Source organism: Fringilla coelebs (genome assembly GCF_963513975.1).
Source record: "Fringilla coelebs genome assembly, chromosome: 2".
NCBI classification, from domain to species: Eukaryota; Metazoa; Chordata; class Aves; order Passeriformes; family Fringillidae; genus Fringilla; species Fringilla coelebs.
This window is the reverse complement of record NC_140029.1, coordinates 60,956,776-60,982,212: the sequence shown is the minus strand read 5'-3', so window position 1 is coordinate 60,982,212 and position 25,437 is coordinate 60,956,776. Positions and strand designations below refer to the sequence as shown.

The window sequence follows — 25,437 nt, the reverse complement described above, 5'->3', positions numbered from 1 at the left end:
TTTCAAACAGATTTACCAAAAATGGTGATTCCCACTTTTGCTATTTTTAAATCTGAGAACTGAAAAGAAATCTGTGCCTAACAATAAATAAAAGAAGGAGTAGCTAATTAACTGCAATACTTTGGGAATCGTTTCTAATCTTGTCAAGCTGACAAAGAAAGCAACATTCACTTCACCTTCCTTTGAGTTGGTGGGGGGCAGGGGAGGTTTTTCTAGGTTTTTTTCCTGGTTGTCAACAAAAGGTCCACAAAGTACATTCTGTAATGGAAGATGGTGGTGTTGAAAGAGCAGGTACTGTACATTTGTACTTGCCCTCCTGTGTTGTGCTGGTCTGATGTCAGGCTCCTGTTTGTTGAGAAATGACATGAAGGTGAAGTGGTCTTGTTGAGTCCGAGTGATTTATCACATGGCACGGAGCCAGGTCTTGCAGTTACACCAAGCTGTCAGTTTCTCTGTTGTAAATTAAACCACTGTTTCATAACCTAAAAGATTTTCAAAGCTGAAATTGTAGACAGATTTTCTAGCAATACCTTGCAGGGCAAACTGGGCTCTCTTTAATTAAATTGTACTTTTTTTCTTTATTTCAAAGTTTAACAGGGAGCGTTCTATTTCTAGAACTATCAATTGTTGATATACATACCTCAGACAAGTTACTGCACAGGTCTCAGTATGAATCCTGTAAATAGGGCACTTTTAATATCCCCATACTGCTCCCTCTGTCACTGTTCCCCACTGAGTTCCTTAGTTAAAAGAAGGAGAAAGGAAAACAATGGCTGCTGACCCAGGAGTTTAATATTCTTACAAGACCCGGGGTTATAGTAAGTGTTGTGGTATAAATTCTTTTATTTTATTTGTCTGTGTGGAAGGATCTCCTTATTGTATTAGAAAGAAGTATTTCTCCCTGCATCCCCCAGATACAGACCATTGACATTCACTCAACCTCTTAATAACCCACACAAGCAGATTGACTAGGGCCAGTCTGAGTCAGATGGAATGGGAAGAGGGACCAAGCATGAGCCCAGACACACACACCCTGCTGGTCTCAAATGCTGTAGGCCTAGTCATGGGAAATGTACAAGGGAAATGTAGAAGTAATTTAGAGAGAGGACATTCTTTCTAGTATTCAGGTAGGTGAGACAGGGTAGGAGGAAAACATCCTTCTTCCTCTGGTAAGTCTTGTAATTGCTGTCTGCACTGCTGAGACCTCTGTACCAGGATGAGAGCAGAAGAGGTGAGACTGCTAGTAAAGGATGACCCCCCTGACTCTGTCTGCAGGATTAAATTAAGCTGAGCTAGGGCAGGCTGGCCCATACTGTTCAGCTGTTAGAAAGTTGTTGCTCTGGGTCAGCTAGTGTTTTCCCACAAAATGCGATACAGTTTGGAGTTTGATGCAGGCCAAGTCGTTTCCCAGAAAAGCATCTTTTTGGGAAGAGAGAAGCCCTGTTGCTGCAGGGACACTCAGCATGTTGTGCCCGGTGGTTTCAGGGAACAGGAATGGTCCCTGGTTGGTTTTTATTGCTAGGACACATGTAGTTATTGGTAGAAGGGCAGGTTGAGGAATGGCATCCTTGCGGGCTGACCGCCCACACAGCAAAATGATTTGGGAGATAAATCACTGCAGATTCTCTTGGTCTGTCCAAAAAGGTGGAGTTTGGGGATATAATAGTGAAGTCCTATGGTTTTCTCCTTTATCATGCTATGTCTTAACACTATGTTTTAAGGAACCTACAGGCATCTGGGCAGACCAAATTTCTCTGATGGAGTTGCAGATAATTGCGAATTTTAAAAAGTTCTTTTAAAAAACACAGCCAAACACAAAACCCCAACAAAGCCAAAAACAAAGTGGAGTGGCAGATGAGGTATTTTGCACAGCTGTCAAAATCTGTATCTTCATTATGCAAATCTATAATGGCCTTTGCTTATGTATCCAGATGTGGTATGCTTTACTTTAGGATCCATCCCTTGCATTATCTGCAGTCTTCCCCAGGGTGATATTTCCAACTCTTATGTTTTTGCTCTGCTAGTCAAAGGCAATCACATCTGTTTCTCCGTGCATGTGAATTGAGTAACAGGGAGAGGCTGCAGGTTTTCAGCTCTAAAAGTGAGAAAGGCAAATTCTTTTTTGAAAGTAAGCAGTACCATAACCAAAAGAATGAATGTTTGGCTCAAATTAATTAAAATAAGACATGTTTCATTACTCTGCAATCTGTCTACCATTTCTCTTACCAATGTCACATGTCATTTACCTATACACAGTTTTAGCCTTGGACTTAATGCTAAGTTCTGTTCAGCTCATTACCAAATGCCTTTCAGGACTGCTGCCAAAAATATTCTCTTCCCTATCCAAAACTGACCTGGAGACTCTAATTCATTCACTACAGCATCTAGCCTTGACTACTGTAATTCCTTGGTTTGCTGGGCTTGGAGCCAAATCGATTGGCAGACTGCAGCTTAGTCAGAATTCAGCAACAGGGCTTCTGACCCAAACCACGCCAACTCTATATCCTCCCTCTGCTGAGACTCTATATTTGAAAAGCGTGTTATACATTTACTGTAACAGTTTCCTTTACACTGTAATTTTATGGGTTGAATTTTTCTTTTACCCTTCATGTCAACTGTCACACTCTTACAGAATTTTTCTGTGCTAAATTGCCATATATTCTACTCTGACACTTGCAGTAATTTAGTGCAAAGCCCTTTTCATCCTGCGTCCTTAATTGGTGGAATTTGGAGTAAAATTCTACATGAAATCCGATTATTTTATCTGCCATCCAAGACTTTCGTTTTTATTCTAACACATTTTTGTTTCTATTTTGTTTCTTTTTCTATTATAAATTATGTATATCATAATATATAGTATAAAATAATATGCATGGCAGCTTATAATGTAATAAGCAAAGGTAAAATTGAGGACTTCTTAACTCCTGATCCCAGAGATAAATTTCAGCCTTCACTCAATCATGTATTTAAAACTGACTGCTTGATAAGTGTAATGCAGGGTAAAAATATTCTCTCTACCTCTTAATCTGCAGATGAGGCTACACTTTGGTTCTCATTTATTTCTGTTTTTCTTTGGTAGGAAAATTTTCAAATATCCAGTATCAAATATTTTCTTGCCCGGGAGATATTCTAGTTTTCCATTTCATACATTCTTCTATGCAACTTCTGCAGGCATTGTTTAAGGGATTTTTGCTGGTTTTCATAGTTTTTCTGTTGCTTTTACATTTATACCTGATAGCAATACTTTTTCCAGGTAGCATGTTTATGGCAGCAGAAACCAAATCTTCAACTTCCTATTAATATGCTTACTATGAGCTGGAACCTCTAATAAAGTGTATTGCACTTGCATATCACTCTAGACTTAGTTATTTGGGTCTTTTTAGCTATTTATAACACAGCAGAAAAACAATTAGATAATAATCCTTTGTCCAAAAGTAGCCACAGAATAAGTCATTAGGAAAGATGCAATTACTTACATCCTGTAAGCTGTATTGATGGGAAAAACATGACATGTTATGGACCCTTCCAGAACAATGTGGTTTTTTTAAATCCTAATTTAGTAAGGAAATAGCTTTGCATATGGTCAATGAAAATTTGATATAGCATAGAACTCACTAACAGATGTTTGACAATGAATATTTCATGTTACTTAATAATTCTACTTACCAGTCACAGTTGACACTACAGTGCATTCTGGAGTTCAAGGTGCCTTGGAGAGATAGATATGACCTGTTATATAGTTTTGGAAATTTCTTCCTGGAGATCTGAAATAATCTGAAAACCATGGTCAGAAGTGAGACTCAGATTATGAAAATATCAGCCCAAAATCTGGGGCCTCTCTTTGGCCAAGTTTTACCCAGACACAGACAAAAAATGACTTAGCTGGGGAGTTTCTCAGCTAATATAAACCGTTCATGGCTTCTTCTTAAGGGTGAATCTACCATCCCTATGGGCTGTGTGCTTCTGGTTCACTTACCCATACAAATTTGATCCTGACTAGGAGTGGGTACATCATGTCTTGTCTTCCAATTTCACAGAGCACAAGCATTAGGCCAGCTTTATGCTTCCAGGGTACCTGAGGGAAAACAAATGGGTCTTGGTGCAACAAGAACAAACATGGCAGAGCAAGTTTACATTGAATTGCCATTTCATAGCACATAAATGCAGGACTTTGGTGCAGCACAAAAAGATGAAGAGGCACTTCCCTGTACTGTCAAACCATGGCCTCAGCTGCTGTTTAGCTCTAATGTAATTCCTGGAGACCTTTTATGGTGGAATTTGCAAAGCTTCATAGTCTAGATCATTGTGAATATTGAAATTGCTGTACATACATTGACACTTTGTTTGAATAGAGCACTGGTATGTTGGTCCTTGATACATACTAATTTAGTATTCTCCTCTGCATTTTCCTTTTTATTATCCCTTGCTACCTGTTTCATAAAGTTTCTTTAAATGCCTTGATTTTTAGCATGTTCTACTCATACCATCCTACCTCTTGTCAGTTTTTTAATTTCAAAAAGTTAGGTAAGTGAAGAAAATCCTTTTAGTATTCACTTTGTCTACTGCAGTTATACAAGAAGAAGCTATGGCATCTTCCTAGCATGTATGTCCATAGAGAAAAGTTTCTGAAATGATCAGATAATGACTTTTGATAAATCTTAGCACCTGTTCACATAATGGAAATTAAACACTTTAAAGTTCAAATGTTTTTCAAAATTCAGATGATCTTATTAATACTTATTAGTGGAAAATAGCAAACCAGCTCTTCCTCATATCTTTGTGAATCTTTTCTACTTGAATTTCCACTTGCAAACTGAAAACAGATTGTTAATTAAGCAAAATTTTCTGAGCACCTGGGTCATCAACAGAATGACAGTAATTAAATTCTAGCCCCAATTTCTATACACATAATAATAGAGTGCTTTACCATTTTCATTCTTTTCAAATTAATTGAAAAAATATACACAGCATTACTTCCTTGATACATCCACTCTTTAGTTTAAGCAAGTTGTAATGGGCTGAAATTATCACACCTACCTTTAAAAGCTGAATGGATTACAAATGGATAAGATCATCACTGTAGGTCTGAAAGACTTTCTTTATTGTAAACTACTTATACATATCATTTTAAAAGAAAATGAACTACAATTATTTTCTATGACTTTTGAAGGTAATTAATCATCCCTGAAAGAAAAACTTTCATTCAAAATGTTGTAATTTTCTGGAATCTGAAAGCAGCCTTCAAAAGTGCTTAAAAAATAGACAATAGAGGAAATGTGCTCAAATGAGAGAGATTAACTTTTTGGTCTAGAGGTGAAAGATACTGCTTCAGTCGGTGAGCTCACCATTTTGGGAAGGATAGGCTGCTATGTATGATAGGATTCTCTACATCTCTGACTTAAGGGAAGAATGAGAGAAGCTCCAAATCAGCCAGATAAGGGACCAGGGCAGAGGGTGTTATAGCACTCCCAGCACCACTTTTCAGTGGGAGTAAGAAGTGCTGCAAGTTGCAACTTGATAAAGAAAGGACATTGTTTCCATCCAGGGATCTAAAAAGATAGATAGCAAAGAACCTTGTCAAAGAGTTGAAGCATTTTTCAGTTTGACTTCATAGGTTGGCACCACGGCTCATTCATAAGCACAGCTGAGGTTGTTTGTAAAAAATCTGGATTTATTGGTGTTTTCTTCAGTGAATTGTGCTGGGATCAAGGTGACTTACATCTCGGCCAAAACATTTTTAGGCAGGTCACTGTTGTGGAAGGACAATTTTACTTGTAACTGAAGTAAATGGAAAGAAAAGAGTGTTGAGAGAAAAGCTTTCTCAACTGAGATGAACAAATAGCTAAAAACTTGAGGATCTTAATTATGCTAGAAAACTGATCGAAATATTGACATTTGGCTTCAGAACAAATTCATTAGAGTTGAATGAGGGAAGCCCATTTCACATCTGTTCTTCACCTTGTATGAAAATAAAAGTGTCTGTTCATGTAAGTAACAATACATAGGCCATGGAGACAGCACTGATCTACCACAGGTGAGCCCTTTGATTTTGAGTGGAGGAGAAGCAGCAGCTGCAGCCACAGAGTGCAGGGTTGATGCGCCTCAGGTAGAAGGTTTAGCCCCCTCCAGGTGGGAGGTTCAGCCCTTTCCACCTGCTGACAAGTTCCCACTATCAATCAGGTAGTCACCCTTCAGAGCAGAGCCAGCCTGCCCTCCACGCTGCTGTCCGTGCAGCCGGCTCGTCTGAATGCCGCTGCCGCAGGGAAGCGCGTGTCAGGTGGATGTCTCGAGGGTCATTCCTGTGGTCACACTGTGTGTGTGCCAGCACAGGGAGTGGTAGCAGACATCCCGGGGAAGCAGCTGCATGCCTGGTTCTTGGTACATAGTTAAGAGTTGTGTAGACTAAAGTTGTGGAGACAGACTTGAAGGGAGACATCTCCAACATTGATACAATGTAAGTACGAAAGACACATCATTGGATGGATATTGATGATGTTGTTTCAGTAATGACATCATCCATAGACTCCTAGTGTCTTTGCTTTGCTTCTCTATAGTGATCACAACATAAATTGCTTGTCTTGTTTGACTTCCTTGTTCACCAAAGTTGAGCAGATTGTCGCCGTTTTCAACGCTTCTACCAGACAAAAAGCTTGGGACCATTTCTCGAAAGCCCAGCGAAAGAACATAGACATTTGGCGAAAGCATTCTGAGGTTGGTGATTTTATTTTTACTTTCTATCCATCATCTCACAGCTGGATTGACACAGAACGAGTGTGATTGTAGCTGGACATGGTGTATTTGGCAATATTTACAGCTACCATTTTTGCTGTTAATCAAGTGGCCATTTGCAGTCTCGTCTACAGTATGAATTGCTCCCATTGCTCTCATTATGGTAATAGCCATTAAATAACATGAAGACAGGGAGCAATGTGTTTTTATTTTTCATGCAAAATTTGGGAAATCATTAGAAGATTATGTTTACTATCTAAAATAATGAGCTGACATAGTGAAATTAGGAACAATATTTTCAAATAAGGAATTTAGGAGTCATCGTGATCTGTTTTTAAAACAAGAATTCTGTGGCAAAGTTTTTTTTTTTCACTGTGCCATCTTATGGTCATTATAAGATGACTTTGAGCGAAAACTAAAAATTTTCTTTCCTAAATAATGACTTAAGAATATTAAGTCCATAACTGTGACCTATTCCTTCCCATTTGTTATATGTGCATCTTAAAAAAAGTAAATACATCTCTTGTGTTGATTCTAAGTATTATGCTTGCAAAGAAACCAGTATAAATGTAATCATACAACCACACGGAGTTAGCAGTGTGGGACCATGCATGTGTGACTGTCATAAGCATGAGCAGAAGAAATGGGATTCTAACTCCCCTTGCTGTGAGTGGCAGCAAAGGAAGTGCTAGACCTCATCCTGTGTTTTGGTCATCCAGCTTTCGATTTTAATTCAGTATATACGCTATGAGCCTGTATTTTAAAAAGTAAGTACCGCTGTCTTTGTTTTCTTTCTTTCTTTCGTTCTTTCTTCTTCCTTTTTTTTTAATTTTAATATGAGCAATTTGCATACACTTGGTTTACTGCCATGTGGTACAGTGTGTTGATTGTTACTATCACAGTCCTCTAAATGATTTTTCTCTGTCTCAGAATAAAAACTTTAGAAGGTAAGGTGCACTTATTTAATTATTTTGTAGTACACTTGTAAAATAAGTGTTGTACACTTAGTTTGAGAAACACTGAAGTACTGTGATATAAATCATTTGGATAACATTTTAAGTGTCCATTAACTAATGCTAAATTACAGTTGAATACCAATGGCACTAAATGTAACATCTACATGAATACCAAATGAATACTTTATTATCAGTGCTATTATGGTGAATACAAAACTACTTCAATAATGGGACACTTAAAATAAAATGTTAGCATAATTTATTAGTAGAAACTGTATTTCGCATTTTGTTCACAAATATTTCATATACATAGTGGATAATGTCTTTGTTCAATCGAAAGTTGGGAAGTTGGGGATTGATCTTTGTCTTATATTTTAGAGAAATATAAAAATATTATTTGCTAGTAGAATATTTTAATTATATTAAGATCATCCCTTCTTAAACTAACTTTCTGTAAAGGGATGTGGTGTGTCATTCATTTGCTGGTTTCTAAATATTTAATAAACTGAAATGTGTAAGAGTTGGACTTTCCAGAAATATTAATTCTCTACTAATTTTTTTTCAAAAATTACTGCCTTTTGATTTTAAGAGGACAACAGCTAAAACAATTCAAAATGATGTAAAGCATCTAGCTAAATCAATATATTTTGGCAATGCCTGTTTTTCAGATATGAAATGTGATGGAAATAAACCAAATAGTATATTTGATTCAAATTGTATCTTCTAACCATGATATTATGTGCTGATTTGCTTAATTACTTGATCACCTTCCAGTTTTTTCCTGAATTTAGAAAAGCTTTGCTAGAAACCCAAGGCAAAGAAAAGACTCATAGACATTCTCCATAGAAAATCATTGACTTTGCTGATAATGTAGACACTGATGCATCAAGAACATTTGTCCACTAATGATGGTGTAAATGTAAGAGGATGTCTGCTCACATACGCAGTATCCTTCCCCAGGAAAATGTGCAGGGGCCCTTTTCCACTAAGGAATTCAGAAATGGCTTGCCAGTTTCTTCCAGAGATGCTTCTGGTTTCCTTTGACACTGGTTGACAATTTAGCCTCTTAATAATTTTTTTTTTAATATTAAATTATTCCCCTGTAAAACACCCGCTAATTGGGTTCCTTGCCTTTGCTGGGATTAATGAGCACAGATACATTTTTCAGAATATTTGAGATCTGCCGATGAACCCAGAGTACAGCTGAAGAGAAACGCCTTCCCCTTCTTTCACGCAGCCCCTCTCTGACAGATTATTGTTAATTGCACAGAGCTGTTGTCGGGCTCCTCAATGCTGTCTCCTCCTTCCACACGACTCTCCCTTGTTTCAAAGACTTCAAACCACCTCTTTGGGAATTAAGCTCTTTGTTGGCAGAAAAATTAGCTGTCTGCGGGTGGACAAAGCCTACACTAATCACAGTGCAGCATCCCCATGTTACACCTGACAGGATTATTAGGACAAAATAGAGTCCTCTCAATCTTCTCAGTGCTGCCATTAAAAAGGCAGCCGCTACACCCGCGCCAGCCTTTCTGCCCGGAACAAAGACCGTCTAGACTCCCGCGTGCCGGCTGATCCTTTTCCCGGTGACATGTGCGGGGGCTGCCTGCCCGCCCTCGCAGCGGTCACCCGGAGACCAAGCGGTCCCTGCTGCCGCTCCTTTTGGATCAAGATGCAAGGATTTTCAGGCCAGCGTTGTGAGACTGGGTCTTTTAAATCCGAGGCAATCTGGGCATAGGGGCAGAGGTTGAGGTTCCTTTGACCAGCGTTAGGCACTTACAGATACACAGCTCTTCATCTCCACTGCCTGCGCTCTACTCCCTTTGCAACCAGCAGAGAGAACGAGGCACTTCAAGGGTGCCTTTTATTTAATACAACTTTGTGTGTTGGAGACACCTACATTTGGCCAAGTGAATCGTACCCCAAGTGGCAGAGGGAAGCAAGAATTAATTGTTCCTTAAGCAAGCTGACAATCTCTTTATCAGTCTGCTTTTTACACCAGTTTTAAGTATTATCCCTGCCGTTAAAACATTTTGCCTATATCTAGGAGGCCTAAAGCTCACTCAGCAGGGAAAGTCACTTTTTCTCTTGTTTTCCCTGAGTGTAACCTTTGATAAACTCAGTTCTTTCACAGGAATAATTCCCTGGGCTTCTGTTTTTTATAAATATTCATACACAAATAAATATGATTACAATGATAAATGATGTATAATTAAAATCAGATCAGTATTAAAACTAGATACTAAATAATGCATAATAACTTTATGGAAGTTAATATGACTAAAGGTAATTTTGGCTTTTAGGAGCTCCGAAATGCTCACAGTGAACAGCTCATGGGAATCCGCCGGGAAGAGGAGATGGAAATGTCCGATGATGACAGTGGTGACAATCCCAGTAAAAAGCTGAGAGTAGATGATTCAGGTAAATATATGCAAGTGTTGTTTTAGTAAAAGCAAACAAAAACTTACATATGAAAAGTGACATTTTAATACCTGATTATATAAGACTGTATCTTATTTTAAACCCTCATAAATTAGTTATTTGAATGATGCAAGCTGTCTCTAGAAGTCTGTCACCTGCTATGTTCTATAATGATGAAAACTCTCCAGTTCTGCCCTTGGCTGGAAGCATTATGTTTCCTTAGTGCGCTCTCTGCAGCTTTGCATGACAGCATTTCATTCCATGGTAGAAACTATGTTTTATGAAGAGACCAGTTCAAGTTATGCTTTGGTCAGTGTTCTCTAAGCTGTACCTTTCTTTGCAACAAAGGCATAATAATCTCTAATCTCTATAAGAAATAGGATTTTAACTGTGGAGCTTTTTTGGTCGCATACTGCCCTTATAAGGGTACCTATTTCACAGTATGGTGCTGCATTCCACATGAATTAGATGCTCATCAGACGGCTATCCTGAGTCCAAGAACAAGGGTGCATGTAATGTGAATAAGAAAAACAGCTTTTTCAGCCTTCTACAAATACTCTGCTATCTAGGATGGACACCGAGAGGTGGCTCAGAAGCTGCCAGAGTTACTAACTGGTAACATGATCTGGATGTATGCATTCCTCTATTTCTTGGCATTGGCTAATAATTTCTGAGTTGCTAACAAGGGTTTGCTTGTTTAGACACTCATATAAAGAATGAAATTTTCAGGAGCTGAAGCCAAAGCATGACTAGAAACTGCCAGGCAGCAGTGAACTTTCAGAAAAATAAAGAAGGAAGGAATAATATGGAAATAAACTGAGAGTCTCCACTAGGGAAATCCTGATCTAGTCCTTTTCATACAGGCACCATAGGAAGAAAGGAAAGAATTTCATCCATTCAATGATTTCAAGTCTTTGTATATGCCAGTCGAAAGGTTTGAATTCAAACTTACAGAGAGAACTCCTTGGCTAATTCTGTGACAAGATACTGTGTGAGGTTGAAGGGCCTCAGAAGTAAAGACCAAAGGAAGGAATGTCATTCTAGCAAAGAAATTTTTACTGTGGCATCTCTCTTGAGGGGAGATTTAATATTTTTCCTGGAAGAAAAATGCAACAATAAAACCCATAAAGGCCAGCCTTAATTTTTGCTAGGCTTATTTTTTTGATTTTTATTTTCTAGATGCCATTAGCAGAATGTTTGAAGCTGAGACAGTGGGTTGTTGCAGACCAGGAATTGCTAGAAATCAGCAATTTTTATGACTATCTAATCATTTTACATCGACTGTGTCCACTCTCATGGAGAAAAGTCATTAGAACTAACAACAGGAAGGTAGAGCCAGAAATACATATAGCCTGCATGCCAGAAGAGATACAGGAATGTTTTGAACTGCAATACTTACCAATTCAGCACGTTTAACATATGCATGCTTAGGGCAGAGCTGGTCATTCATTGTGCAACACCACAGATAGGAAAGCATGTTTGGTTTTCATGCATGAAAAAAGACATTACTGTCAAAAGTTTTGCTATCTGAGATTTCTACAGTATTCTATCACAAACAATTTCAAGTTATTTGTATTGTTACAATGTGGGTACTTGAGCAAACCCAGTAATGTGTTGCATTCTAAATCAAAATTTAGCAATATGAATCCACTTGAGTACGTGTCCATCATTGTCTGTTGTACCATTCATCATGCTCTTAAACTCAGTGGAGTTGATCCATCCTGCTGCATACACAGTCATCCAGTTCTCAAATAAATGTTCTTCTTTCAACACTACACTCGTAGTTAAAACAAGTGCATTTGGTTCTTCCGTCAGTGACAATAGAGGGAACTTGGAATTAAACCAAAAGAGCTATCAGGTATAAAACATTGGTAAATGAAAATAAAATGAAAAGGTGCTTTTTTTTTTTTTTTACTCCTATGTACAGAAATGTGATGCTTCTTTCCTTCTGGTGTTTTTTTAAATTACTATTTGTGTCAGCTGCCTTCTCTTTTTTTTTAGTTTTTCTCTCTAAGTACATCATTCCAGAACCACCACTGTATCTCACTGGAGTGGCTATTTCTATTCACAGTAACTTCTGTTGTATGAAGAATGTTTTTAAAGAGTCTTTTGTCACAAAGAAACCATCTTGCACAGTAAGAGAAGATAGTCACTTTCTTTATTTTTAACCCCTTTTTAAAAAAAAATTTCCTAAGAACTTTCTTGGGAAGAGCAAGACTTGAATAACATGAAGCTATTGTGCCTCTTCAATTCAAGGACAGCATGCACACATAAAGTTTTAAAAGTCTAAACCCAAAAGTAGCTGAAGAAATGAGACATGATTAATTGATTTGTATGGTTCCAGAGCTCTGCAATGCGTGTTCTGCGATTCCAACAATTTTCTTGAGGACATTATTTTTCAGCCTGCCCTTTTTGACAGTGTAAGCAAGACTGCTGGGAAGTTACGGCCCCAAAGCTGTAATAAGTGGCAGAGATTCCTTCAGGCTTCAACACCTGTGTCAGGTCTTTTATTCAGCGGTTCACCTGGTTAAGTCATTGCTAGTACAAAAAGGCTTAATTAATTCAACAATTTAGAATGGGTTCTAAGACCTCATTCTGTCTCAGTAAAGCACAGTTTCAGGAATCTCCCAGCATAATTTCTTTTTTCCTAGAAGAAAACACACTGAGTGAATCACATCTTCTCACAGCTAGATAGTTAGAATGAAAACTTTCCTCTAGGATATCTGAATATAAACCAATTAATCACCCTGAGAAAAAGAGGATGGATTCCAGCCCCAGCATTTGAAAGCATAGTGCAACACATCTAAGCCCTGAGACTGTGAAGAAGTACTTCTGTGCTCGAATGCTTGTCTAGAGTAGCTGGGCTTGGGGTTTCAGGGTGTTGTAGTTTGACCTAGCTGGCAACTAAGTATGACTCACCTGCTTGCTCACTCCCCCAGCCCAGTGCAATGGGGAGGAGAATCAGAAAAAAAAAGTATTAAGTTATGAGTTGACATAAGGACAGCTTAATAATTGAATAAGATATAATGATGATGATAATGGTAATAATAATAGCAGTAGTGGTAGAAATGATAATGAAACGGAGAGAGAGATGGAAATAAAATCCAAGAGAAAGAAGAGATGCACAATTTCTCACCACTCTCGGAGTGATGACTACCTTGTCCCCAGCATTAGTTTGCTCCTCCTGGCCAAGTCCCCTCAGTTTATATACTGAGCATACTTGCAGCTCTGTGGTATGGAATACCCCTCTGGCTAATTTGGGTCACCTGTTCCAGCCATGCTCCCTCCAGGCTTCTTGCACACCTCCTCACTAGCAGGGCATGGGGAACTGACAAGTCCTTGGTTTAGAGAAAGTACTATTTAGCAGCAACTAAAATGTCAGTGTGTTAACATCAATCTTCTCATACTACATCCAAAACACAGCACTGTGCCAGCTGCTAGGAAGAAAATTAACTCTATCCCAGCTGCAAGCAGGACAGCAAGGAATGTTACAGGTAGCTGACATCCTAGAGCACAATAACATCTGGGGATGAATAACCTGTTACTAAGAACAGTTTGCATTTTTCTTCGAGGCATGCCACATATTAAGTCATGCAAGAGATCAAGTCATGGTGCATGTTAGAAACCGACCTTTGTTTGGGAAAACTTGGTCTTGCAACAATCAGAAGAGGTCTACATGAACTTCTGGCAAAGTGTGTCGCTTCATTCTTGACTCAAATCCTGTTCTTTCATCTGCAAATTGTGCTTCTGTTAGCTACTCATGAACTTGATTTATTGATATCAGTGACTCAGTGGCAGAACTGGAATAAGAACTGGCATCTCGATCTTCTAAACTTGTCTTCCATCCCGTAGTCAACACTGCAGGCCTAGGCCACTGCCTCCTGACATAGACCTGTTAATCCAGGTGTTTTATGGGCCATTCTTCCCAGGCTTAGTCAGTACCCTACTCTATTCTGCAAGCTGAATCTTCAAGGAAAAGGAAAGCTTCACTGCTTGTTTGTTACATTGGAGATCATCTCAAACTTCTGCAAGGATAGCCTGAAGGAACCTCCTAGGGTATCCAGTAAGTTGCTTCAACTGTCACAAGTGCCTAGTGTACAGGAAATCCTCACAGTTTCACAGACTAAAAGTCATTTCCAGGGAAAGCTGAAAAAAGGCTGCCCTGAGACTGAGTGAATCTTCAGTCATGGGACCGGCTTTTTTTTCCCTCCCACCAATTTCAGCCTTTAAGCAGTGATTTTTCTGCAATGTGGATTTTGGAGTTTGAAAGAGACAAAAGGATTGCTGAAGTAAAGCTGGAAGATTGCAAAGAAAAAAATTTTAATGATGATTGGCAACCCAGTTAATATATTTGAAACTCAAGACCCAGCTACTGGAGCATTAGCTCAAGGGAGAAAAAAGAGATTGAATGCTGGAGTGCAGAGGATATACAAAAATCTTCAGAATGATCAGGATTTATGGATGCTTCCTCTCCCACCTGCTGGCACAGGGAGTAAGGAACCACATGTAAAAGCCTCAAAAGTGATTTTAAGAATTAGTAAAGATGTGTTTTGTAAAGAAGAGCTGAAGTTTGGTTTATGTCTGCAAGGCACCTGTTATTTTACTGTAAGGGGAGGTGGGTTAATCTTTTGCTTTTACAGTACATAGCAGCATGCCATTAATTCTAGCTACTCCAACTTCAGCAAGATACTGAAGTTGGTGCTGCAGAAAAGAGGGAAATGCATTGTGCTTGGAGAGGGGTGCAGGAAAGATAGTTATGTGATTAAGGTGTTTGACTGGAATCCCAGAGCTCTGTGGCAAATCCCAGCTCTGCTACATATCCCCTGCCTGGACTAATGAACGAATTTGTATTATCTCAGTTGTCTGAAGGGTTCTTCCTTTCATTCAGCCACTACCTGTTCTGTCCACAAGGATAATAAGTTTCTTTCTATAGGCATCCCTCCAGCTCAACAGAATTGCAACAGGCTGCACACTGGACCCCTGGAGCATTTCAGCACCATTGTACAACCTCTGATGAAGTAGCTTAATAACATCCAGAGGCTGTGTGCAAATGACAAATTGCAAGTTGCGTAATGCAAGCCCAGTTTGAACATGTAAGATTGGTGCTGCTTTGCAAGTTAGGGAGGACATCCTCCATGGCAGCATTTTCAAACTTACCTAAAGTAGGTGCCAAACTTCAGCACGCTGAAGTTGGATCTTTAATGCTGTCCTGAACTGATCTGTCCTGTTTGCAGCATGTCACTTGCTGTAAGAGACAGGCCGAATAGTGGGCAGTCCATCTCACAGAAGAGTATAAGTCCTTGTATTTAGTATTTGAAAATCCCATCCTTGTCCACACAGCATAAAACAGGCTTTGGGATATTGTTTACAAGTCTGTCTTGAAAGTTGCAAGCCTGGCAAGTCTTCAAGGAAAGCCTGAAACAACACCAAAGTGATCTGTGTCATTCTTATTTATCTTTTCTCTGCAGTTCAGTCCTCTTTTTGCTTTTTCTAAGGCTTTTTTATGAATGCAGTGATACACATATGGGACAGGAACTGTGGTTTATAGTGGATTAAACTGGTAGGAAAGCTTTATATTGTTAAAAATTTGAATAGAAATCACCAAGCCCCAGCTGTGTGGAGCTGAGCTTTGGTTTTCCTTTGTTTCCAACTGAACAAGAGTCACAGCAGATCTCATGTCAGGTCTTCTCCTTCCTCCTGATCTCAGAGATCAGATAATTTTCCCTTCCTTTCATGTAAGACTGACCTTTTGGATTTATGGGAGACTTTGTTTCAAACAAAAGTCTAATTTATTTTTCTGTCATTCCTCTCTATCCCATAGCTTTTTGGCATCAGATTTTATTGGTATTTAACAAACCCATTATTTGCCAACTGTCCTTTAAAACACTTATTGATAAACATAATGTAAAATAACAAAATGTATTTACTTTAGAAATTAATGGGCTAGCATTGCTTTTTATTCCTTAAATAAAATTATACCATTTCAAAGCCATAAACAGCTGGTATCATAAGCAGCCCTGCAGTGATAAACAAATAAACCCTGTCAACAGACGCCACCAACCTGGTTTTAGAAGCATTCTCAAAGAAAAGAACACATTTAAAATGTGGGGCTCTGAATTGTCACTGTAGTGACACAGTCCCCTCTCTGGCCACAGAAGACAGATGAACCACCCTTTTGAGCTCTGTGAGCAGAGAAACTTCCCTTCGAATGGAAATGTTCTGGGCACAGCAGACAATCAGCTTTGCTCCCTGGAAGCATCAGGGGTGATCACTAGAAAGCAGCACAAGATGATTACTTCCTCTGTGCTGGGAAAAGTCTGCTCTAGTGTCTTTCACAGCATGCCAGTTCAGAGCTGTTATCATCAGGCAGGCTCCAATTTTGTGCCATAAAATGCATTCCATTTTCCCCACAGCTTTTACAAAAATAGGCTGAAGTTCAGGACGCATGTAGGCAGGGGCCTAATTTTATGCCCCTGGTTTTAAGTCCATTTGCCTCTAATAATGCTTCTTGTGCAGCTGAATTTAGCAGAAAAGTCTTGATGAATCAGGGCTGAATGTAGTTCCCTGGGGAACGAAGACTGCCTTATCCTGTCCCAGGTACTGGGCCGATTCCTCTAGGTCATGCACAGCACACAGGCTGCGGGATGGAGGTCTCTGCTGGTCCTGTGGATGCAGCAGTGAAGGGGTTAATCTAACTTCCAAATTTCGGAGGAAACAGGCACTTCAAAGGCATTTTCCTAATACGGGGTGTAGGAGAATGTCCTGTTTACTACCAAACAAGTCTGTTGTGCTTTGATGCTTTTCCACAGCCAGAAATACTATTATCTAGATTACAATTTATCAAGTTTTCTGGGTATTTCATACTGATAAGGTTTTATGCAGGATCATTACATAGGAGAATAGATTTAATCCTGTTTTTAGTAAGCTTTAAGGACACTGAGGGATTATTTATGTAATAAGATGCAAAGTTGCTATGGAAAACGCTATAGCAACCTAACATCTTCACAAAACCAAGCAGCCACTTGTGACAGCAGTCTAAATTTACATTTATTTTAGTGCTATTTTATTGACATTCTTAGTGTCTCCTTTTGACAGCATGTTAAAATATGTTTTGCATTCATGCTAGAACAAAATTAACAGCATGTTGTTGGAATGAAGATGATGCCTATAATTCTTGGAGATAATTTTAGCATATTTCATTTTGTGTAAATAGCATTAAAATAATAGCGAAAAGATGCTCAGGTGCATCCCATCTATTTGTAATTGAGAAAACAATGTACATTGAAAGTAATATTTTACAAGTCAGTGAAAACTAAACTGCTTTTATTTGCTTCATATTGGAATGAAAATATTTTTTAAGAAAAAAATGATTTTGTTATTAGAATTTATTTCAAATCCTATATCTTTTATTATAACTTTCTCAATTCAGGATACGGGCTATAATTTTTCATTAGGTTTCATAAAACAGGGCATCATTTCTAACACATGAACTTGCAGTTTGATAGGGGATTGCCCTATTTAAATGGGACTTTTCTAAAACATGGGATAAAAATACACATTGCCCCTTAGGAGGTTAAATAAAAAGGGAAAGAATAAACAAACACAAAGTGATGAAACAGTCTGAACTCTGTCCTCTGCTCATTGCAGTTAATAATGAAACTCACATTGAATTCAATGGGAGCAGAAGCAAGCTCTGTATATTGATTTTCTTCATCCCCCTCCATTAAGAGTCCTGAAGTGCAGCTGTAACATTGTTGAAGTGGGATGTTGGCAGCAAAATCAATAAAAGACAATATTAGAACATACGCTGTTTTCAGCTTCCTCACAATCTGATATAGCTTGTATTAGCATTCTTCTCCAAATTACATTTCATGCTTTCTATAAAGTGACCTTCCTTATAGTGCCCTCTCTAATATAAAACTTCTGTGCTTTTTCTTTCATATTTAGCCTTCAAGAGAATGAGCCCTATTTATAACAATGAAGGTGGTTGATTCTGAACAGAGCACAAAGAACAAATTCCTTCAAGAGTGTCTTTAGCCTAAATGATATTTCTGACCTCCAATGAAAGATCATTTCTATTATGTTTAAACTGAAATCTAGGGATTACATTTTCTTAATCATGCTGCCCTTCATGCCCTCTTGTTTTTAGAAGCTCTTCTCACCCTGGCACATTAGATAAACTAGAGATATTGCTTGAGATGGAGATTTAGGTGCCTTCTTACCTGCCATTATTTCCAAGAATCATCAGCCATTGCCAGCATGTCAGAGGGGATAATGATCAGAAAGCAGAGTCTTTTCTAATGTCAGTTTCTAAGCTCATAATTGCAGGTTTGGGGATTGTTCTTATGTCATGAGACATGCAAGGGTGGCTGAAGCTTGCAAAGCATTAAAAGCTTCCTTTTCAAAGCATGAATCTTCTACTTTCCCACGTGTCCAGCCAACTGTCAGTCTGTGATGTGGTTTCATGCCAGGAGATAAAAACACACCCAGCAGAGTTCCTGCTTGAAGCTTTGGGGCTACAGAAATCCCCAAAATACTTCTAGTTAGTGATGCTGTTTTACTTTGGTGAATGAATCTTAGAATCAGAGGAGTTTCATGACATTCTGCTCTTGTTTTGGATAAAGGCCATCTCAAGAAAATAAGCTTCTTACCAATGACAAATATCCATAGTATAGCATTTTCATGACAAGTATATTTTGGGATTTGATTCATAAATTTGAAAGCCAAGTGGATTCAAAGCTACTTGGAGGTGAGTGATCTTCTTTTAGTCTTATTTGGGTTTAGATTCATGGCAGAGAGAAGAGAGAAGAGAGAAGAGAGAAGAGAGAAGAGAGAAGAGAGAAGAGAGAAGAGAGAAGAGAGAAGAGAGAAGAGAGAAGAGAGAAGAGAGAAGAGAGAAGAGAGAAGAGAGAAGAGAGAAGAGAGAAGAGAGAAGAGAGAAGAGAGAAGAGAGAAGAGGAGAGGAGAGGAGAGAAGAGAAGAGAAGAGAAGAGAAGAGAAGAGAAGAGAAGAGAAGAGAAGAGAAGAGAAGAGAAGAGAAGAGAAGAGAAAGAAGAGAAGAGAAGAGAAGAGAAGAGAAGAGAAGAGAAGAGAAGAGAAGAGAAGAGAAGAGAAGAGAAGAGAAGAGGAGAAGACTGTCCTCTAGGATGGAAAATGAAAGACTGAAGAACTAGATACTGCACCATTTTATCCGGCTCTCTGGTGGTTCCAGTGTGTGTCTCCTTGAACACCATCATGCAGAAGGGTTGTTTGTTTTGTTGGTCATGGGTTTTGATTTTGTTTTGTTTTAAAATTAGGATTATTGGGGTTTTTGTTTTTTGTTTGCCTTTCAGTGGGCAAAATCGTTTGCAACCTTTTGTTTATTTATCCAGCCCTCCAAATATTTGATGCATTGCAAGTTTTATCAGGTTCAAGAACTATGCAAGCATATCTTAACATCACTTGGCTCAAGTGATTTCTGGGCTGCTTCTGCAACAGCCCAGTGCCCACCCCACATGTCAACCAGGTACCTCTGGAAGTACTTGGGTGGTTGCTAGTTCCTAACACCACTTCCTTCATTGTTCTTTGTCATGTGTCAGATACAGGCTATCTTCCTTCTTAAATTTTTCTGGAGACTAGTGAGCATTTTTAACAGTCAAGGAAGAACATTAAAAAAAGCAATAACTCTCCCTATGTTGTTCTGAGATAGTTATCTGTCTCATAATGTTTTCTTGCAAGATTTTGAGATGTCTGTGCTGTAAAACCTTGGTCCTACAAACTACTCCCTGCTGGTTGGACTGTTTGCACTCGTGTTCTGCTCAACACCTGCAGATAAAATGTCCTAAGTCGTGGCTTACTCAGAAAATCTGGTAGAAGGACTGTTTCACACTTGTCTCTTCAAAGGTACACACTCTTTGCAAATTTCAATAAAATGTCTGTTTCTGAAAGGCCTGGAAGTACCTGACGAAGCTCTGTAGAACCCTGTTATCTGCAAGTTTGCAATACATTTTGTTTTTCAGAAGCTGAGAAAATACCTGTTAAACATGTTAAATTGTTGAAACCCACAGAGGTGTCTATTTGCATATACTGAATATTCTGGAAGCAGAAGGAGGGGAGAAAAGGAGGTTTGGGCTTGCAGATACAGCTCTTCAGAACACCCTTCCATTCACATAAGGGATAAATTGCTCAAGAAATTGTGTCTGAATGTGAGGATCAAAAATTAAACATTTCATGTCATCATTTGCTTATGCCTTCTAAGGCATAAAGGGGTAAAAATGTATTCCCATTTTATCTAAGGCAAAAGTAACTGAGCAAATATTTCAGTATTATGCATGATTTTAAAAGAAAAATTAACTCAGCCCTCTAATCCACCCTAAGGTTAGAGAGATGACTAGATAAATGCTCTCCTGCAATTGAAGGTGCAATGGAATTTTGTTCAAAAGTGGTTTATCCTCACATTTATAGAAAGCACTTTCCATTTATGACCAAAATTTGCCTGTTATAAATCAGACCAATTCAAATCACCATAGTCATTTAAACCACCCATATCAGCCCTTTCTTCACTAATGAATGTGACAATTTGAGGGATTCACATGCCCACTGTTAAGTTTGTTTCAAAGTAGCAATGGCATTTTCTTCATAAATCCTGCAGATTTCTTTTCAAGTTCTCACAGTGGTGCTGTTCCTGAATGCAATTCCTGGTTCAAATGCCAACAGCAGTGATGCAGCCATGTGTCTTTAAATGCCAGTGCTGATTGTTTAAATCTGAGTAAAAATATAAAAGGCACTTTGACTCCTAAGGAGCAGCCATCAGTGAACCCACCTACATGGATCCTTGAATATCTTAAGTGATTTATATCTCACATCTACATACATGCATATAATACCTTTGTGCAACATACATAAGATTATGTAACACATATGAAACACTCAGCTGCATCAGCATCTCTTCTGCTATGCAGAGTTCACGTCTATACCCTCAGCTGCAAAGCACCAGTAGTACAAGCAGCATTTTCCATTACTGGTGTGGGAGTCAGTCATCAGAGTCATCAAAGCCAGGTGGTATCTCCTCAGTAACCAGCACTTTTCTTGTTTTCCTCATTCCTTCACCCTTGAGACTAAAATTTCCTCTGCTCATTGTTAGTATTACATGAATACAGTAATTTTTAAAATATTGATTAGAGGAAAAAGCCACTTCTTTGCCAGCAACTTCAAAGAACAGTATCTGCGAAAGTGTTGTAACAGTCCTTTTTCTCAATTAGGGAAAAAAAATTTTGAACCACTAAAAAAGATTTATGATTTGATTGATTGTATTTAACTGAGGCAGTAGTTACTGGTAAACACAAAGTATCCAAAAAATTCACCTCATCACAAACCAAATACACTAATAAGATGTTAAGTGGCTTTTTGTGAATTTTGAAAATATCTGAGAATTGCTACTATTTTTGATCAAAATTATACTAGATTTTACTATGATGGCTTTCTTCCTAGCCAACTCAACTGAAGTCCATCCATCAGAGATGTCTGTGCAGAGCCACATCTTCTCCTTCCTGTCTCCCCTTATACATATACCAATCAGCTGGTATCAGTACATATCATGGCTGGTGGTAGAAGAAATGCAACCCAAAATGTAGAGGAAGAAAGGGCCCTTTGCTTTACAGAGGTGACCTGCAGAAACAGGTCTCAATGGGCCAGATTAACTAGCAACTGTCAAAATATCATTTAGGAGCTGTTCCTGTTCTCCAAAGAGATGCTGTCAAGTAAAATAAACCTAAAATGTGTCAGGCTTTGATATTATTGTAACAACGTGATCTCTTCCAAATTCCAAATATTCATTTCAGTAATGTGATGTGACATCTTAGTAGGAAAAGTCCAAAATGCTTAATGCTGCAATTTACCTGGGACAGATCTAGGTAACAGGGGACTAGAGAATGTACTGCAAAATAAGTATGAGTGAGGGAAGAGAGAAACATCTGGACATGTCTGGCAAGTGGGAATTACAAATGAGCAAATAGATGGACTCATGCATTTATAGCTGGAGATGAACTGAACAGAACAAGTGCAAAGGTAAAAGAGAGGAGAGTAGAAAGAGAGGGTAGGAAGATTGGGTAAAAGTGGGAAATTATTCTTGTAGCCCTTTGGAGAAAGTTGGATCACTGCTTCAGTGGGTTTTCTGCAGCCATGAGGTCCAGATCCCAAAGTGATCATTGGAGTCAATGGTCACTAGTAAGACCGTAGCGAGTCATCTACATATTTATTCCTTGGACTGGCTGAAACAGCTAGATTAAGCAGTCTTGTTAGTGTTTTTAATTAAAACTCAGTTTGTGAGATCATGATTAAAAAGGAAGAGCCAATACTGATCCACAGTCTAGAAAGTTTGGAACTTCCAGATACTTAAACTAGAGGTTTTCAGTTAATGATCTCTGTAGGCCTTTAAATAAAATGTGAGATATCATGGGGCTCATCATAATGCCACAAAAGTTGGCAGCGCTGCTCTCTGGGGCATTCTTAGTCCTCTGCGGAGCCAGCATTTGGCTGTGACTTTTTGTTACTAGTCCCAGCTGGACAATAATAGGTCCTCCCTTTCCATGTACATTCTGTGGTATTTGCAAAGAGATGTGCTTCATTACACAAGAAACAACAAGACTTCATAAATTAATGGTGAGCCACAGGTGTAGTAAACCTAGGAAAGAGCAGTGATATTGCTGACGTCTGCTAAGCAGGCAGAAATATTATAAACTGAGAAAAATCTCCCTGCAGAGAAACACTTTGGTTTCTCAAATATGTAGAGGTCTGTCCTGAATGGGATGAATAAATTGCAATCAACAGACTCATAGAATCATAGCATGGCTTGTGTTGGTAGGGGCCTTAAATATCATCTAGTTCCAACCTGGCCTTACACCCTGCCAGGGATGGGGCATCCACAGCATCTCTGGGCAACTGTGCCAGTGCCCCAGCACCTTTGCAGTAAGGAATTTCTTTCTAATATCTAATCTAGACCTGCTCTCAGTTTAAAGCTCTTCATCCTTGTCCCCTCACTACATGCCCTTTTAAATAGTCATACTCCAGCTTTCTTAGAGGCTCCCTTCTCTCTCTCTCTCTTTTTCTTTCTTTCTTTCTTTCTTTCTTTCTTTCTTTCTTTCTTTCTTTCTTTCTTTCTTTCTTTCTTTCTTTCTTTCTTTCTTTCTTTCTTTCTTTCTTTCCTTTCTTTCTTTCTTTCTTTCTTTCTTTCTTTCTTTCTTTCTTTCTTTCTTTCTCTCTTCTTTCTCTCTTTCTTTCTCTCTTTCTTTCTCTCTTTCTCTCTTTCTCTCCTTTCTCTCTTTCTCTCTTTCTCTCTTTCTCTCTCTCTCTCTCTCTCTCTCTCTCTCTCTCTCTCTCTTTCTCTCTTTCTCTCTTTCTTTCTCTCTTTCTCTCTTTCTCTCTTTCTCTCTTTCTCTCTTTCTCTCTTTCTCTCTTTCTCTCTCTCTTTCTCTCTTTCTCTCTTTCTTTCTTTCTTTCTTTCTTTCTTTCTTTCTTTCTTTCTTTCTTTCTTTCTTTCTTTCTTTCTTTCTTTCTTTCTTTCTTTCTTTCTTTCTTTCGCATACTTCCATTTACTAAGTGTTTGCCGCCAAATTTTATGTGAATAGGAAGCCTGAAAATAATTCTCATGATTATTCAATTTGAACATCTGGTATCATCATGAATGTAACTGGTGTAATGAGGTTCTCTGCATTGAACATAGGCTGCATGGTAAGGAAAGGACTTTGAAGGAACTGTACCTGAATTAAACAGGTTTCACAAAAGAGTAAATCTCCCTCCCAGTGTGCAGGGCCTAACTCCCACTAACATTAATGACAATAAACCCTTCTCATAACATTAATGACAGTAAACCCTTCTCATATGGAATAATTAGTGCCCTCAGAGTTTAAATTTGCAGATACCAAGGCATTCAAATGAAGTGTGCTTAGCACTCGAAAATAATGTGAAAATTTCTTCATTGTTTGGTTGCATTATGTCTAAAGGGGGAAAGGAAAAAAAACTGTTCATAGCTAGGTTAGCTTGTAATTGCTCCAAATTATGTATTTTTATACCATGCTAATTTTGTTTCTAGAGTTTTTTCATGATACTTAGCTAGCTATTTTCTATCTGTAAGCAAAGTGTGTTTTTTAAAAAACTCAAATGACATAGTGTATTTTTGCAGGAATGAGGGAGAACTATGGAACAGGTATTTTTTAAAGAATGCATTATAGGAAGAAGGCTGCTTTTGACTGCATATCAGACATATTTCTATGAACTTGTCATTGACATCTGAGCACTATGATGCCTTGAAAGGCTACCTAGAAGAGAGGCTGGACAGTGTTAAAGGAATAAAGTGGGAATTTATTAAAAGGCCTTTAAAGGATACACCTTGGGCAGTGCAAGAGCCCAGCCATGGCTCCACCCAAGGTGGACACTAGGTCACAACTTTTCACACTTTTATAAGTTTTGGTCCATTTACATGTTGGGGTTAATTGTCCTATTACAGCTCCAGAGTCTGAAGTCCCATCCCCCCAGACTGCTCTCCTCAGTTCACTGTTGTTTACACTTTCTGGGCCTGAAGCTGCAACGGTGTCCTTGGTTCTCAGGCTGGATAAGGATTGTTTTGTCTGACTGAACTGTGACAAGAACTTGCTAACACTTTATGTGAAGTTCAGAGTTATGTATGAGTGCAGTAGAGACCATGAAAAATATCAAAGCTAAAAATGAAGGCATGGCTATGCTGTGATCAGGTATTTGATAAGTGTCCATAAAGAAAAGCACGTGTCCTCTGGGAACTCAAGACTATGGACCAAAACTGCTTTAGACATTGGATGACTCAGGATCCTGAGACTGTGAAGTGGGCTCAAGAAGATGCCTCAAAGTGACCAAGAGGTACTTGTCAAGTCTTCCTTTTTCAGAAAGCTTCTTGTAGAATACAGAGAGAAGGGTCAGCTTGGTGCTGGGATGTTGGTTATCACCTGTCCAGCTGCTCCGTGTGTCCTTTCACCTCAGAGGTCATACAGCAAGGGCTGTGCCTTCCTTCCCACCACCTTGCACAACTCCTCCAAATTTGACCTTCCCACACATCCCAAAGTGTGGGGCTACTGACATACACACCCCACCATTGAGTGATAATGGGACTCTCATACTCTAGCACAAAATTAAATTTTTAGTGGACTGGAGCACTAAGCACAGCCTTAGAGGGTAAAAATGAATGAGGATCCAGTGGTCCTATCTAGTTATAATAGAATTACAGAATAATTTAGACTGGAAAGGACCTTAATGATCCTCTAGTTATGATTTCCCTGCCATGGGCAGGGCTGCCACCCACTGGATCTCCTAAGACCATCCAAACTGT

General features: G+C 38.8%; 1 protein-coding gene across 2 annotated transcripts in view; it reads left to right on the top strand.

The window, feature by feature from the left end:
- Nucleotides 1–25,437, top strand: part of ENOX1 (ecto-NOX disulfide-thiol exchanger 1) — a 356,320-nt gene that overhangs the window by 282,322 nt on the left and 48,561 nt on the right. For both annotated transcript variants that reach the window (XM_084226361.1, XM_084226360.1), the window contains 2 exons: nt 6,605–6,711; nt 9,986–10,103. In XM_084226361.1, coding sequence (XP_084082487.1) covers nt 6,605–6,711; nt 9,986–10,103 — 225 coding nt within the window. The remainder of the gene's footprint in view (nt 1–6,604; nt 6,712–9,985; nt 10,104–25,437) is intronic.